The 16,958-nt window shown below is 37.6% G+C and overlaps 1 protein-coding gene across 3 annotated transcripts in view; it reads left to right on the top strand.

The window, feature by feature from the left end:
- PMS1 (PMS1 homolog 1, mismatch repair system component) overlaps nt 1–16,958 on the top strand; it is a 111,928-nt gene that overhangs the window by 1,411 nt on the left and 93,559 nt on the right. For all 3 annotated transcript variants that reach the window (NM_001077981.2, XM_005202204.5, XM_059875035.1), the window contains 2 exon segments: nt 6,586–6,737; nt 10,686–10,868. In NM_001077981.2, the coding sequence (NP_001071449.1) occupies nt 6,606–6,737; nt 10,686–10,868 (315 nt within the window). In that variant the 5' untranslated portion in view covers nt 6,586–6,605.

The raw sequence follows: 16,958 nt of genomic DNA, 5'->3' as shown, positions 1-16,958 counted from the left end.
GGTGCTTGTTCCAAAAGTTATGTTGCTGCTGCTAAGTCGCTTCAGTCGTGTCCGACTCTGCGTGACCCCATAGACGGCAGCCCACCAGGCTCCCCCCTCCCTGGGATTCTCCAGGCAAGAACACTGGAATGGGTTGCCATTTCCTTCTCCAATGCATGAAAGTGAAAAGAGAAAGTGAAGTCGCTCAGTCATGTCCGACTCTTAGCGACCCCATGGACTGCAGCCTACCAGGCTCCTCCATCCGTGGGATTTTCCAGGCAAGAGTACTGGAGTGGAGTGCCATTGCCTGGGATATAAAATTAATATACAATCTCTGTTCTCAAAGAGCTTTCAGTCGGGAAGGGACAGAAATAGAATACTTAGAATAATCTGTGATGAGTTTGGGGTTAGAAATAAGGGAAAAGTGCTCTCGGAGTACAGAGGAAGGAGGGTATAATTTGTTGGGGCAAGGATTGGAGCTGATAAGAAAGGCTTCCTGGAGGAGGTTGTACTTGAACTAAATCTAGAAGTATAGTTAGAAGTCATTAGTAGAGAAAGGGAACCTTATGTTCTGAGGAAGGAATCAGGGCTGCTACATTAAGAGAGACGAATGGTATATAGTGTGACTGGTCTAGTGTGTTATTTGGAGAAGAGTAGGTTGAGATTAGAGAGATAGAGGTCCAATTGTTAAGGAGTTTGGATTTAACCTAATAGTTGAAAATCTTTATAAAATTTTAAGTAGGATAGCAACATGATTAAATTATATAAAGAACAGTGTAGGTGGTTGAGATCCCAGGAAAATCTCAATTACCTGGTTATGGCAGTAGTTCAGGGGAAAATTGTTAAGAGGCTGAACAGAGGTAGTACCATAGCTTTAGACAGGAAAGAACTGGTTTGAGAGAGATTTAAACAGTAGGATAGATAGGACTGGGTGGCAGGATGTAGAGGGTGAGGAGAACTTCAGGGATGACTCAAGGTTTCTAATTTTGCTTTGTGAGAATGGATGAACATAGCCTTTGGAGTCAAGCATGCCAAGATATGCAGGTGTGCCTCTGTCACTTAATAGCTGTGTGATCTTGGAACAAGTTATCAAGCTCTTAAATCTTGTTTGTGATAGAGGAATGACAGTATACATAAACTTGTGAGGATTAATTTTGTATGTATTAATATATAAAGTAGCTTATGTAAGCTTTTTTTTTATTATCAAATAAATTCAAGAAGAAGGTTAGAGAAAGATCTGAGATCCCCTTGGGTCATGTTAAGTTTAGGGTGCCTCCCTGTCATCTAAATGATGATATTTAGAAAGTAGTTGGAAATAAGGCCCTGGATTCTAGAAAAAAAGCCTGGTTAGGAGGTACAAGTGGTGTGTAGGGGATAATATGGAGGCCAATTAGAATACATAAAGGAAGGGAGGTCACTCTTCCTAATGTTTACCTTTGCAAGAGGTAAGTGCTGATAAAATTATTTTTTGTGTCCCGCTTTATTAATTTGTGAAGTACTCTGATTACTTTTTTGTTGCATCCGGAAATAATAATTCCCTGCATTCAGACATTGTTCAGATAAAGACACAGGTGTGTTAAGTGAGCCAAGTTCTTTCAGAATGTAGGGTGAGCAAAGGGTCATTCGTGGCTCAGTGATCATAAAGGACCAGGTTATAAATGATACTGAAATTGGGTCTAGAATGGTAGATAGTTTTGCATTAGGAGACTGTGAAGGTGCAAATAGGGTGGTTGCTGGCAAACCAAGATTGACATTTTTGACTGCTGTCAGTAAGAACAATGTGCTAATAAGATACATAACAAAGTTAAGTGGGAGATGTGAAGGGGGAATAAGAAGAGAAGTTCTCTTTTATAAATACCTATTTTGAGGTATCAGTGATGCTGATTGTAAGAAGTGCTTGTCTTGAGAGAGATCACTGTTGGGATGTAGATTTAGATGTGATTCTATACCTGAAGCTTTGGGTTTTAAGGTAGATAAGAAGAGTGTGGAGGGATTATGGAATGCCCATTTTCTGGGAGGAGAGTGAGGAAAATATGAAGAGATTCAAGAGGTATAGGTAGATGATATAATTCTTGAGAATTAAACAGTATCATCGATGTCACATGCTTCAGGGATGTCAAGGAACATGAGTTCTGAGAAAGGGGTTTGATGACGTAAGAGCTCATTGGTGAGCTTGAGAACAGAATCCTATCAGTGGTTGTATACCCTGTTTTGCAAGGTTTTAGAAGTGAGTCTGTGATAGAGAATTGGTGACAGTGAATATAGGTTACTTATTTAAGTTTGGCTTCATAAAGAAAGAAGATAATCATAGAGGTAATAGGGTTGAGGGAAGAATTTTTGGTTTGTTTTTGCTTTCAAGGCCAGAATGACTAGAGGTGTGGTGGGACTGAAGAAACTAGGTGAAATTGTTAGCTTAGAAGAAAGAGACATTAGTCTGAGACTGAGGGAAGAAGAGTGTGTAAACATTTTAAAAAACCAAAGAACACTGTGGTGAGAAGGTAAAGTGTGTGAAAATAGAGATCATGCTGTGGTCTGCCTTGATCTCAGTAGGTAGAAGAGGAGGAAGGTTGGGGTGAATTTAGGGATTGGGGAGCAGGAAATAGATTTTGAAAGAGAAGTTAGAATTAGATGAAGATGATGAGATGAATAAAAAGATTCTGCAGAAAGGGAAGGTTGAGGTGAGGCTAAGTTAATACCCCAAAAGTGTTTTTCTTACATCCTTGAGACTTTCAAACTGAGGAAGCAGACTTCTTAAACCCAAGCCTCATCTGATTTCAAGCTGTGGATTAGCTCCTGTTGGGGTAGTTAGAGGTCTGCTGCGTGTGTTTAGGTAGGGGTGGGGGTGGGATTCATTTATTAGTTTGGAGGAATTCAATTTAGTCCAAAGATCCTGGGATCTTTTAGCATGTATATGCCAAGCACTATAATAAGTTGTATGAAAGTGAAAGTCGCACAGTCGTGTCCTACTTTTGCGATTCCATGGACTGTAGCCTGCCAACACTTAGGTCCATGGAATTCTTCAGGCAACAGTACTGGAATGGGTTGCCATTTCCTTCTCTAGGGGATCTTCCTGACCCAAGGATCAAACCGGGGTCTCCTGCATTGCAGGCAGATTTTTTACCAAGTGAGCCACTAGGGAAGCCCAATGAGTTATATACCTTATTTTTTTTTACTTCGCAGGAGGAGAAGGGGACGACAGGGTTGGATGGCATCACCAACTCAATGGATATGAGTTTGAGTAAACTCTGGGAGTTGGTGATGGACAGGGAGGCCTGGCGTGCTGCAGACCATGGGGTCGCAAAGAGTCGGACATGACTGAGCAACTGAACTGAACTGACTTCTCACCACAGCCATATGATACCATTATTATCTCTAGTTTGTAGATTAGATGATTAAATTTTAGAGTTTAATTTTCTCAACATTTATATAATTATTAGTGTAAAGGCTAAGCTAGAACCAAAGCAGTGTGATTTCAGAACTTGATCTTGTAATCACTACTCTCACCAGGACTGTGCAATAGAACACTAATACAAGCCATATATGGGCTTCCTGGTAGCTCAACTGGTAGAGTTGACCTGCAATGCAGGAGACCCCGGTTCGATTCCTGTGTCAGGAAGATCCCCTGGAGAAGGGATAGGCCACCCATTCCAGTATTCATGGGCTTCTCTGGTGTGGCTCAGATGGTAAGGAATCCACCTGCAGTGTGGGAGACCTGGGTTCAATCCCTGGGTTGGAAAGATCACCTGGAGGGGAGGACATGGCAACCCACTCCAGTATTCTTGCCTGGAGAATCACCATGGTCAGAGGAGCCTGGGGGGCTACAGTCCATGGGATTGCGTATATGTATGCACACGCACTTTTAAATTTTATGGTAAATCACATTAAAAGGGGAAAAAATTAAGGGAAATTAATTTTAAAAAATATTATATATAATCCAGTATATTCAGAATATCATTTAATTTTAATCAATGTAAAAAATTAAATTTATTTACGTATTTTATACCAAGTTTGACATCCAGAGTGCATTAGCACATCGCAATTGGAGTAGCCCTGTTTCATGTGTGAGCCGTCACAGTGGCTGGTGATGACCGTGTGTGTGCTAGTTGCTAATAGTACCATGTAGTTCTGTACCTTTAGACCTGAGGCCAGTCTGAAGCATTAATTTGTGTGACTGTTATGGCAATGGAGCAGCTGACCGTGTGCTGTTTTCCTGACTGACTGGGAAGGCCTCCCGCCCAGTGAGAGCCACAAAGAAACACTGAAAGGTGGTTGTTGACAGCTACTCTCCTAAGACTGGGCTACCCCCAAATTACATACATAGTGTAATTAGAAGTTAATTGTTAGAAAAAGATTTTCAGTGTTTCTGTATATAATGATCATGGTAATGAGAATACTGTATATTTTATATGGCTTTATCATTTACATAACATTTTGTGTGTATTTTCTTATATGATTCTCACAACAGACTAGTGAGGGATTATCCTCATTTATACAAGTAATAAGTTGATTTTGCAGAGGGATTTAAGTAATGGCACTCCAGGGACAGAAAATGAAGAGGAACTAAAAAGCCTCTTGATGAGGGTGAAATAGAGGAATGAAAAAGCTGACTTAAAACTCAACATTCCAAAAACTAAGACCATGGCTTCTGGTCCCATCACTTCATGGCAAATAGAAGTGGAAAATGTGGAAGCAGTGACAGATTTTCTTTTCTTGGGCTCCAAAATCACTGCAGATGGTGACTGCAGCCATGAAATTAAAAGATGCTTGCTTCTTGGAAGGAAAACAATGACAAACCTAGACAGCATATTAAAAATCAGATACATCACAGGTCCATATAGTCAAAGCTGTGGTTTTTCCAGAAGTCACATACAGATGTGAGATTTGGACCATAAAGAAAGCTGAATGCTGAAGAATTGATGCTTTTGAGCTGTGGTGTTGGAGAAGACTCTTGAGAGTCCCTTGGACTGCAAGGAGATCAAACCAGTCAATCCTAAAGGAAATCCACCCTTTAGAATATTCATTGGAAGGGCTGATGCTGAAGCTCCAGTACTTTGGGCACCTGATGCGGAGAGCCTACTCATTGAAAAGACGCTGATGCTGGTAAAGATTGAGGGCAGGAGACAAAGAGGGTGGCAGAAAATGAGGTGGTTGGGTGGCATCACTGACTCAATGGATATGAGTTCCAGCAAGCTCTGGGAGGTATGAAGGACGGGGAAGCCTGGGGCACTGCAGTCCATGAAGTCACAAAGAGTTGGATACATCTTAGCGACTGAACAACAGCATACAAGTGATAAGTTGATTTTACAGAGGGATTTAAGTAAACTTCAGTTTATGTGACTAAAGATGAACACCCAAACCTGTTTTTTTAGACTCTGGTCTGGCGTATTTCTCCATCGTGCTAATCAGCTTTGCCTTGTGCAAAGCAAAATGTAGTTATGAATTGTGAACAGTTAACACCATTCAGAAGTCAGTATATTGACTGCTTCCCAGAAATGCATCTCTCAAAATTCTGTGTAATCTTAGTGGCTATATTCCATTTCTTGCTCAATTACTTATTCTTAAACTTTATGTCACTCTGCTTGTTTACATCTAAGTTGCCTGAGAAAGAATCCTAAATAGAAACCTTTTAATTTTGTTTGTCTTTGGTATCGTTGTTTTGTTTGGACCTAGATTCCATAGGATCATACCATCATGTGTGCATGTAACAAGTCGTGGTAAATTAAGGGTGTACTTTGGGTTCTCCCCTCCCCCGTTTTATTGTCAGATAAAATCATAACTCTACAGGAACTTGTATGTTGTCAAGCTAGTATTTTTTAATTTATTGAAATGTTTTCTGAAGTTAGGCATTAAAGTAGATGCAAACCCCTCTCCCTGCAGATTTTGTATATATGACTTCCATAGGAGGTTTTTTGTTTCTTTGCAAAAGTTTCATGACAAAGAGTTTCATGGCTTAAACAATTACTGGTAGAGAGATTCGGATGTACAAGTTGGATCGGCAGGTAAAGGACCTTGAATGCCAGCACATGGATTTGAGCTTTATCTTATTTTGGCTTTGGGGAGCCACACGATTAGAAAGATGTTGTAGGCTGAGTAGTGTACAGGATGGTAATCTGATGTGATATGTCGGAGATGTGACTAGTTTAGATTAGGGGTAATTCTATAGTCTAAATTTCCTAACCCTAAAAGAGCTCAGTAATTAAAAGAGAAAATTGTAATTCATTGAAATGTATCGATGACTAATGATGTTCAAGAGCCACTGCCATTAAGGCACATGACTGACATTATCTGCTTATCAGTTGACAGCACCATCTGGTCATTCCTAGCCAGGCAGGTCATATATTACACTTATTGCACAATTGTTCTTACCATTCTTCAATTAGTAACTAGTGTGACTTACCAAATAATATATCTGTGCCTTAGACTTAACAATATGCAGATGATAATGGCATTGATTTTAAAGGATATTCATAAGAAATAAGCAATTTAATACTGTATGTGCTTAACAGTAGAGCCTGACATACAATGAGACTCGTAACCAAACTGCTATCAGTTCTGTTAGGAATGTTTAACAATTTTTATTTTTACATCTTATGGTTTATTTTCTAGCTACTGTGCTGAAAGCTAGAATGAAACAGTTGTCCGCAGCAACAGTTCGCCTACTTTCAAGCTCTCAAGTAATCACTTCCGTGGTCAGTGTTGTAAAAGAGCTCATTGAAAACTCCTTGGATGCCCGTGCCACAAGCATAGATGTTAAACTGGTGAGTGTTCTTGAGATGCTGCCAACTACCTTTAAAACAAAAAGGAGTTGGACAGATGTTTTCTCCTTACAACTATTACCTTTTTTTTCTTTATATACCAGTAAATTATTTTTAGAACATTAAATCTTTTGTCTTATTTAAGAGTAAATCCTTAAAAATGCATTTTAGTTTAAATCAATATACAGTAACACTAAAGGAAGTCATAAAGGAAAACTTACTCTTGAGGACTCTTTCACATAAATGAACTTAATTTGTCCATATTTTCTGCTATTACTTACCCTTGGTTATATGTGCTTATTTGTTTTATATATTCTCATTTGTATTTTGTTTTTTCTACTTAATCCTCTTTCAGAACTTTGTTGTTTCATAGTTTTCACATTTTTAAATTTAAGTGCTACATATTAAATCATTTGAGTTAATATGACTTATGACACTTACTATGATTTATTGCAATGAGTCTGAACCTCTACCACCTCTATTATAAATTACTAGCTCATGGAGGTAAGGTCTATATTTTTTTGTGTTGTCTATACCTGTTCAGTATCTGGTACATAAATGGTAAATAAATTTGTTTGAGTGAATGTAAGAATGCATTTTTTTTGTAATCTCCTGATCATCAGATATTTATATTATTTCTGGTATTATGGCATTAGCAAGAATACTGATATGAATATCTTTGTAGGAAAGAGACCTTCCCTTTTCATATACATGTACATATATTATATATATGTTATCCCTTTTTATCTTTATAAAAACTATAAATTAGCTACCACTACCCGTTTTACAAATAACAAAGGTTCTAAGAACTTTCCCAAAGTCATGTAAGTATGGTAGTAAGTAGTAGAGCTGAGATTATATTCCAGATCTTTATGACTCTAAAACCTTTCAAGATTTTTCGTCAATGCTAGTGGTTCTCACAACACTTGGGTGCATCAGTAATTTTAGTGAGTTTGTTAAAACAGTTATTGGGCCCTAGAATTTCATATTCTAGGTAGGGCCCCAAATTTGTGTTTCTAAAAAGTTTCTGGTTGATAATGAGAAGCATTGTTCTATCCTATGTCAAACTTGTACTTTGATTTTAAATGATACAGTAAAAGCTTTATAAATATGAAAAAATTAAAATGAAAGACAGTTCCTTTTTCTTAAACATTTTATACAGTTCAGTCTGATTAGAATACAGTTGATAATACTTAAATAGGATTAGATAATTATAACTGACAAATTTAACATAAGAATCTTAAGCAGGCAAACATAAATCTTATTCTGAAAGGTCTTGGAAGAAAAATATAGTTTTAAAAAATAATTTTACAGAGCCAGCAGAAGTCCTCTTTAAAAAGGAAATTAGAGTACACATTTTTACCTGGTTATATATTTAAGTCTCTTGACATTTATCAGTTTCTGGTTTGTAGAATTTTAAAACAGCTCTTTTGCTCTATATAATAAGATCTGTTTTATTATAGTTTCATATAGTAATAATTGTCCTGGGTATGAATATTTTCATAATTAGTAAATTAAATGTGTTGACATTATTTCAGACATTTAAACAGATGTTTGTATTATTTTACTCAGGTCCCTTGAGTTTTTACTTGTATTTAAAGACTGGCATTTCTATAGTTAATTATTTTTCTATGAAACAAAGTAGACAAGCTATCTCCAGAATCATAATGTTAGATTAAGAGAGAGATAAGAAACTAAATCTTAGGTGACTCTCCCCAGCACCTTGTATTTCTAATTTATCTAAAAAAGAATGACACAGTATCATATAATTTTAGGTTATTAAAAAGGTACTGTAGTATTTTTAAATAACAGTCATTATAATTGTAGGAAGATTTTTTTTTCCCTATATAACTTGCATTTATGGCCATACACATAAAACTCTGTGAAGTAAAGCTTATGATAGAAGTTTGCTACCAAATTTAAAATGTGTACTCATAGAAAGTGTGATGACCATAGGAATTTATGCTTTGTATTTGCAATATATGCATATTTTTAGTATTAAATTACCCATATTAAGCTATGATTTGTTTTTCCTCCTCCATTTTCAAATTAAAAACTCACTGAAATTGCTAATTAGGCGTATTTTCTGAGCAGTCTGTTAGGTGACTATTTGCAGAAAGAAATTCAGAAAGTCATAATTAACAGATTTTTATTTATTTATGACTACAATAAGTAGTTCAAGAGAGAAAGTAGTAAAAATCAGATTGAATGTTGATAATTGCTGGGCTCTTGGTGGGTAGAACTGGGTGTTGTTTTGATGGTGATGGTGTTCTGTTTTATTTGGGAGATTATATATACACAAAGCACCCTTCAGCCTTGTCATGGTGAAGGGACTTGCGTAACTCAGTGAAGCTATGAGCCATGCCATGCAGGACCACCCCGGACAGATGGATGATAGGCAGAGTACTTCATGCAAAATGCTGAGCTGGATGACTCACAAGCAGGAATCAAGATTGCTGGGAGAAATACCAGCAACCTCAGATATGTAGATGATACCACTCTAATGCAGAAAGTGAAGAGAAACAGAAGGACCTCTTGATGGGGGTGAAAGAGGAAAGTGAAAAAGCTGGCTTGAAACTCAGCATTCAGAAAACTAAGATCTTGGCATCCGGTCCCATCACTTCATGGCAAATAGAAGGGGGAAAAAGTAGAAGCAGTGACAGATTTTCTTTGCTTGGGCTCCAAAATCACTGCAGATGGTGACTGCAGCCATGAAATTAAAAGACACTTGCTCTTTGGAAGAAATGTTGTGACACACCTAGACAGTATATTAAAAAACGGAGACATCACTTTGCCAACAAATGTCCATATAGTCAAGGCTTTGGTTTTTCCAGTGGTCATTTGTGGATGTGAGAGTTGGACCATAAAGAAGACTGAGTGCTGAATCATTGATTATTTTGAAGTGTGGTGTTGGAGAAGACTCTTCAGAGTCCCTGGGACTGCAAGGAAATCAAACCAGTCAATCCTGAAGGAAATCATCCCTGAGTATTCATCGGAAGGACTGATGCTGAAGCTCTAGTTCTTTGATTACCTGATGGGAAGAACCATGTCATTGGAAAAGGTCCTGATGCCGGGGAAGATTGAGGGCAGGAGGAGAAGGGGGCAGCAGAGGATGAGATGGTTAGATAGCATCACCAATTCAGTAGATGTGAATTTGAGCAAACTCCAGGAGATAGAGGACAACAGAGAGCCTGGTAGCTGCAGTCCGTGGGGTTGCAAAGAGTTGGATACGACTTAGTGACTGAACAACTGCAACAATATATTAAAAGGTCTATATAACTTTGGAGAATATTTCTGGGGAAGTTTAAACATAAATTTAAATGTAAATGCCTATTATATGGAAACAATTCAAGGGAACCGTGAAGATCATACTGATATTATTTTACACTGAATCTGAGTCCAAGGAAAACAAGGAACTTGCCCATTGTACCATGAGTAGGAATTGGTAGAGTTAAGAATTTAAACTCTTTAACTTCCTTAATGTTAAGTTTACATGCTCTGCTGTGCTGTGCTTAGTTGCTCAGTCATGTCCAACTCTTTGCAACCCCATGGGCTGTAGCCCGCCAGGCTCCTTGACCATGGTAATTCTCCAGGCAGGAATACTGGAGTGGGTTGCCATGCCCTCTTCCAGGGGATCATCCCAACCCAGGGATTGACCCCAGGTCTCCCGCATTGCAGCTGGATTCTTTACCATCTGAGCCACTAGGAAAGCACAAGAATAATGGAGCGAGTAGCCTATCCTTTCTCTGGGGTTTCTTACTGACTCAGGAATCGAACCACGGTCTCCTGCATTGCAGGCAGATTCTTTACCAACTGAACTACCAGGGAAGTCCTAAGTTTCCATAAGAGATAGATAAATAACAGAACTGTTTCATTTGTGTTACCTTCTGTCTAAATGTGATAATAGTTTATTGTCTTTATATACTAAAAGTATTGTTGAACTTTTCATAGGAAAACTATGGATTTGATAAAATTGAGGTGCGAGACAATGGTGAAGGTATCAAGGCTATTGATGCACCTGTAATGGCAGTAAAGTACTACACCTCCAAAATAAGTAGTCATGAAGACCTTGAAAATTTGACAACGTATGGTTTTCGTGGAGAAGCCTTGGGGTCAATTTGTTGTATAGCCGAGGTAAGGTAATTTGTATTGATCATTTTAGCAGTTTCATAATAACATGGTATTAGAATTAAGAGAAAACTCACCCAGAATTTGGCAGTTTTTTTTTTAACTGTGTAAAATACATGTAACATTTACCATTTTATTGTGTAAAATAGACATCAAATCTACCAGTTTAGTCATTTTTAAGTTTACAGTTCTGTGACGTTAAATGCATTGGCTCTGTTGTGTAGGCATCACCACTGTCCATCTCTGGGACTTTTTCATCATCCCAAACTGAAGCTGTACCCATTAAACAATAAGCCCCTATTCTCCTTTCCTCTGTCCACTGGTCACCAATATTCTACTTTCTGTCTCTATGAGTTTGACTGTTTAGGTGTGTCTTATACTTGGAATCATACAATATTTATCTTTTGTGTCTGGTTTATTTCACTTAGCATAATGTCTTTAAGGTTCATACATGTTATAATGTGTATTAGAATTTCATTCTTGTTAAGGGTGAATGATACTCCATTGTATGTATAAACCATATTTTATTTATTCATTCATCTATCAAGAGACATTTGGGTTGTTTCCAGTGTTTGACTCTTGTGAAGATTGGTGTACAAATGTCTGAGTCCTTGCTTTCACTTTTTTGGGTATATACCCTGAAGTGGAATCGCTGGGTCAAATGGTTCAGTAATCCCCCCTTATCCCTGGTTTTGCTTTCTGTGGTTTCAGTTACCGCAGTCAACCACTGTCAGAAAATATTAAGTGGAAAAATTCCAGGAATAATTCATAAGTTGTGTGCCATTCTGAGTAGCATGATGAAATATGGTGTGGTTCTGCTCTGTCCTGCCTAGGATGTGAATTGTCTGTCTTACGTATCCACACTGCACACAGTACAGCCTTTTAGTCGCTTTCTAGCTGGGTGAGTTATCAGATCTGTCAAGGTATCATAGTGCTTGTTTTCAAAGGAGCCCTTATTTTACTTAATAATGGCCCCAAAGTACAAGAGTAGTGATGCCAGCAATTAAGATATTCTCTTACTGTGCCTGATTTATTAATTGAACTTTATCTTAGATATGTGTATTTAGAAAAAAACATAGTGTATGTAAGGTTTGATACTATCTGCAGTTTCAGGCCTCCACTGGGGATTTAGCAACGTGCCTCCTGTCGGTAAGGGGGACTACTGTAATTAATTTTTTGAGGAATGGCAAAGAGTGTTTTTCAGTGGTTTTATATATATATATATATATGAGAGGGAAAAAATGGTTTGATCATCTAATGGCTTGGAAAAGTATTAAAGTTATACAGGTACCTATAAGCATTTCTCAGAGCCTTTACAGTACTAAAGTGCATTGTGAATCTCTGAGGTTGGTGGTTTACAATAGGGACATTTCCTGCACACTTGGCTATGAAACCCATTTATTGAGATAGCTATCACTGTTAATTCTGTTCTGCTGTGGAACACACTCTGGAAATACTACGCTGGTCAACACAGATAATTGGACTGTGCTCTAGAGGTATGTAGAGAAGGAAATGGCAACTCACTCCAGTATTCTTGCCTGGAGAGTCCCATGGACAGAGGAGCCTGGTGGGCTACAGTCCATGGGGGTCACAAGGAGTCAGACACGACTGAGCAAACACTCAGTCACTCACTAGAGATGTGCAATGGCTTGGGCTAAACCCTAGTTAGAATTTTCCTCTCCTGACTGCTGGATGTTTTCAGTGTATATAAACCCTTCGTTCAGTTGATGTCTGACCCACCGCGTTGCATAGTATCAATTCTGTGTCACTGCCTCTTCCCTAGATCTCACAACTGGTTTTTGGCAAAGCCCATCTGGAACCTTATCTTGAGAGAGTCAGTTCCTAGGCAGGTTGATAAGGAGTCTAGGGGTTCCCAAGGAGAGAGGGATCTGGAATTCTCAAGGAGGAAGAAAGGACAAACTTTTTTTCTTTCTCCATATTCCTTAGGATTATATAACAATAATGTATCTTGCCTAAGGATAGTCTCTGGATTAAACCTTCTGTTATCTTAAAATGTAAATTATGGGAGTAGGTCTGGTGAGGTCTTTACAACCTCCAGACATTCTTTGGATGCATTGGAAAGTATATAACTTCATTGTTAACACTAGCAAGTGGGTACTCTTTCTGCCGCCTTCTGATGCCTATGTCAGAAGCTTTCTCTATCTCCTTTATACTTTAATAAAACTTTATTACACAAAAGCTCTGAGCTGTCAAGCCTCGTCTCTGGCCCCGGATTGAATTCTTCTCCTCTGGGGGCCAAGAATCCCGGAGTCTTCGTGTGATTCAATAACAACCTTTCAATCTCTCCATCTCCATGTATATCAGTTGTGTTTGATCACTAGTTGCTTTGTGCTGTACTGCTCTCTTCTGTGTTCGGGTCTGTTTTACAGTGTGATTGTGTGCCAAGGTGACTGTTTTACATGGTAATTGTGAGGGTCTCCTTAGCTACCTGCTTTTGCCTGGTGGCCATGTATCCTTTCATTTGTGCTGACTGCTGTTTGGGTGAGCATGCTCAGGTGCAGTGAAATGATGGGACTTGTCTCAGAAAAGTGGCAAAGATATGAGATATTGCTGTTTCATTGTCTATTTAGTGATCTAGTCTCCCCAACAGTGACCCCTTCTCCAGGCTTCTCTGTCTTCCCTCAGCCCTTCCCATAGAGTGTCTGCATAAAGTAGGTTTTCTCCACTTTTGGTGGAAAGGTCCCATCTAGGTATTCACTCTTTAACTTCAGGGCTCTGTAAGCTGATGCCTAAGAAAGAAAAAAAAATTGTGGGTTGTGGAGGACAGGAGTTTAAAGGGTGAAGTTATGCTGTTCTAGCTCAGAGGACCTTGCTTATTAGAATCCAGATGTTCAGACATCACTAAAGGAGAAAAGACCTTGTCATTCCTTAAGTGTATACTGTGTAAAAATCTTTATCCAAAATCTTGCACACCCTGTGCTTTCTCTTTCTCAGCACTTGTTTTATTTAGAGTTTGCTGAGTCTTCAAAATTTACTGGCCATTGCCCAATTTTATCACTGTAGACTATACATTTGGAATCTATAGTCCTGAAATCTTGTAGAAAGAGTCTTTTTTTTTTTTTTTAATTGGGGTGTGATTTGTACCAGAGAGGCTTTGAAGCTCCCAGTACTAAATACTGCTGTTTGAGTTCTCAGGGCTGTTTTAAAAATTGTAGTATTTGTTTGAGAGTAAAGTATTTGATTTTCTAACTGTGTTGTCCAAATTTGGCAAATAGTTGTTAAGCTTTATTTTGACAGGTATTGTTAAATAATATATTGTTCAGCCTTTTTGTATCTTCTATAAGATGTGTATATTGGCCTTTCAGAACTGAAGTTGGTCATTATCAACTTTGTCTGCTAGGTGGCAGTACTATACTTAGTCTTTTAAAATACACTGTACATAAGTCATAATTTATCCAAATCTTCACTGTAGTTACAATTTTTGATGGCAGTTTGGCAAGTCTTTATCCAGTGGTACTCAGTGTTGTTTTTTCATTTGATTACTTAAGCCCACTTAGTATCCAAATTTATCATTTGATCTCTTGATTCATTTTTGAAGTATTTGAATGTCTTGAGTATAAATACTTAAAATAATTTTGTTCATCAAAATTACAAAAGGAGTAGAAGAATTGTCAAATTATCACAGTGATAGAAAACTATAAGCTTTAAAACATTATGTTCAATTTACATATTTTAGAGTCCAAAGTTTATCTTAGAAAATATTCCAGTATTTTATGGAATATTGTTAAGTCTTATAAGTCTTTGGGAAAATCACACATAGATGTGTGTGCGTGTGTGTGTAAATTTTTATGTATGTATACCTCAGATCAAGATTTAGACCATTATCAGCACCCCTGAAGGCCTCTCTCATTCCTGCTTCCAGCTAGTATGCCTCAAAAGGTAGTGGCTCTTCTGATCTGTATCACAGAGATTAGTCATACCTGTACTTGAACTTGATCTAAATGGACTCTTACAGTATATACTCTTTGGTCACAAATGTTTTGATGATTTAGATTCTTTCTGATACAAAGGATTCCGGTATTAGTAGTGGACCCTTACCCACCGTATACAGGGCAACCTTGTAAAGGCCCTGTTCTGATTCAGAAACAACTCTGCCATGCTGTTTCTGCTCCAGAGTGCCCCCTGGGGCCTGCCAAGGCCTGCTGTGACTGTGGCACAGCCCCACTTCTCTTTCTGTCTTGCCCCCACAAATGATCGTCTCTGGAGCACTCCCCAGTGCTAGTCTCCATCTTAGTCTTTTATGGTTTAGTCTCCCTATATTTTTGATAAGAAAATGAGGTTTTCTGAAGCCAAATGCCAGGTTTTCTTTTCTTTTTTAAAAATTTATTTTAATTGGAAGCTAATTACTTCACAATATTGTAATGGTTTTTGCCAAACCTTGACATGAATCAGCCATGGGTGTACATGTGTTCCCCATCCTGAACCCCCCTCCCACCTCCCTCCCCATCCCATCCCTCAGGGTTATCCCAGTGCACCAGCCCTGAGCACCCTGTCTCATGCATCGAACCTGGACTGGCGATCTATTTCACATATGATAATATACATGTTTCAACGCTACCCTCTCAAATCATCCCACCCTCGCCTTCTCCCACAGAGTCCAAAAGTCTGTTCTTTACATCTGTGTCTCTTCTGCTGTCTCACATATAGGGTCATCGTTACCATCTTTCTAAATTCCACATATATGCGTTAGTATACTGTAATGGTGTTTTTCTTTCTGACTTACTTTACTCTGTATAATAGGCTCGTTTCATTCACTTCAGTAGAACTGATTCAAATGCATTCTTTTTAATAATGCCAGGTTTTCTTAACCCAACTTCAAAACAGTCTAATAATAATTCAGTTAAAGTTTATTTATCTACTGTATGTGAGTGGTTTAGTTCAGAGGAACTGTGCACAGTGAAGTAAATGGAATATGAAAATTGTGATCTCTTTAGAGACACATAATGTATCCATGGCAAAGCCAAAAATTCATTTATAATTTCACACCTCTCAGTACTGGGTTTTCCACAGTACCTCATGCTGCTTTCTTACTAGCATGATTAAAAAGGTATTAGTAAGTTTAAAAATGCCTCATATTAAAATAATGAATATACTCAGGTCCATAGTGCTCAATAGAGATTTTATCAAGGAGTAGTCAAGTTGAAATGTATATCGGAGGCTTCTGAATACTATTTCAGAAACATAGTAATATATAGTTCTTAAAGTCAATTATATTTTAAAATTAAAACATTATTTAGGAAGACAAACTAATGAGTGCTTTTCTGGGGAAAAATATTACTTTTTAAACAATACACTTCACCATTCAGAAAGAATTGAAGTTGCAAGTATAGAAGTTACATGTTTATTTTAAAGGCTCCAGTTTATTTTGAAAATTTTTGGATAGAGATTGTGATTACATAATAAAAATTAGTGATTTGGTTATTCTATTGGCCAAACTAACTGATGTAGATAGATTTAAAGTCATACAGATGTAAATCATCTCTGACTAGGTAAATTGATAATAGATAATTGGGATATAGTTTTGTCACACAGCCATCACTCAAAACTCCAACTGTTTAAATTATCTTGTGTTAGATTATTTTAAAGTTAATCATAATTTTAGTTATAAAAAGAAAAATTAAGTAGACTTTCAGCAAAATTGGCTGTCGAAATTTAAAATATATCTAATTCTGTTTTTTTAATTTATGCATTTTAAAAGAATAAGCAGTTTTCCTAATTTTTCAGTTATAAAATGACTTCCAATCAGTCCAAAACAGTAAAAAATAAATTTTTATAACAGAGTGGTATTTAAAACTGGAATTACCTGTTTCCATAATCTGATGAATGTATCAGTGACTGAAACAAAGTGATTCATGTGTTTTTTTTTTTAATTATATCATTAAGCATAACATCTCTGAAATTTATTATTGTTGTGGAACAGTAATTTTGGAATATTCATCAGTCTTCAGTGTTACATTCCTGGTACGTATTACTAAACATACTAACTAAAATGAGCTGCTGCTACTGCTGCTAAGTCGCTTCAGTCGTGTCCGACTCTTAGCGACCCCATGGACTGCAGCCCACCAGGCTCCTCCA

Source organism: Bos taurus, chromosome 2, assembly GCF_002263795.3.
Source record: "Bos taurus isolate L1 Dominette 01449 registration number 42190680 breed Hereford chromosome 2, ARS-UCD2.0, whole genome shotgun sequence".
Classification (NCBI taxonomy): domain Eukaryota; kingdom Metazoa; phylum Chordata; class Mammalia; order Artiodactyla; family Bovidae; genus Bos; species Bos taurus.
This window is presented reverse-complemented; position numbering and strand designations above follow the sequence as displayed.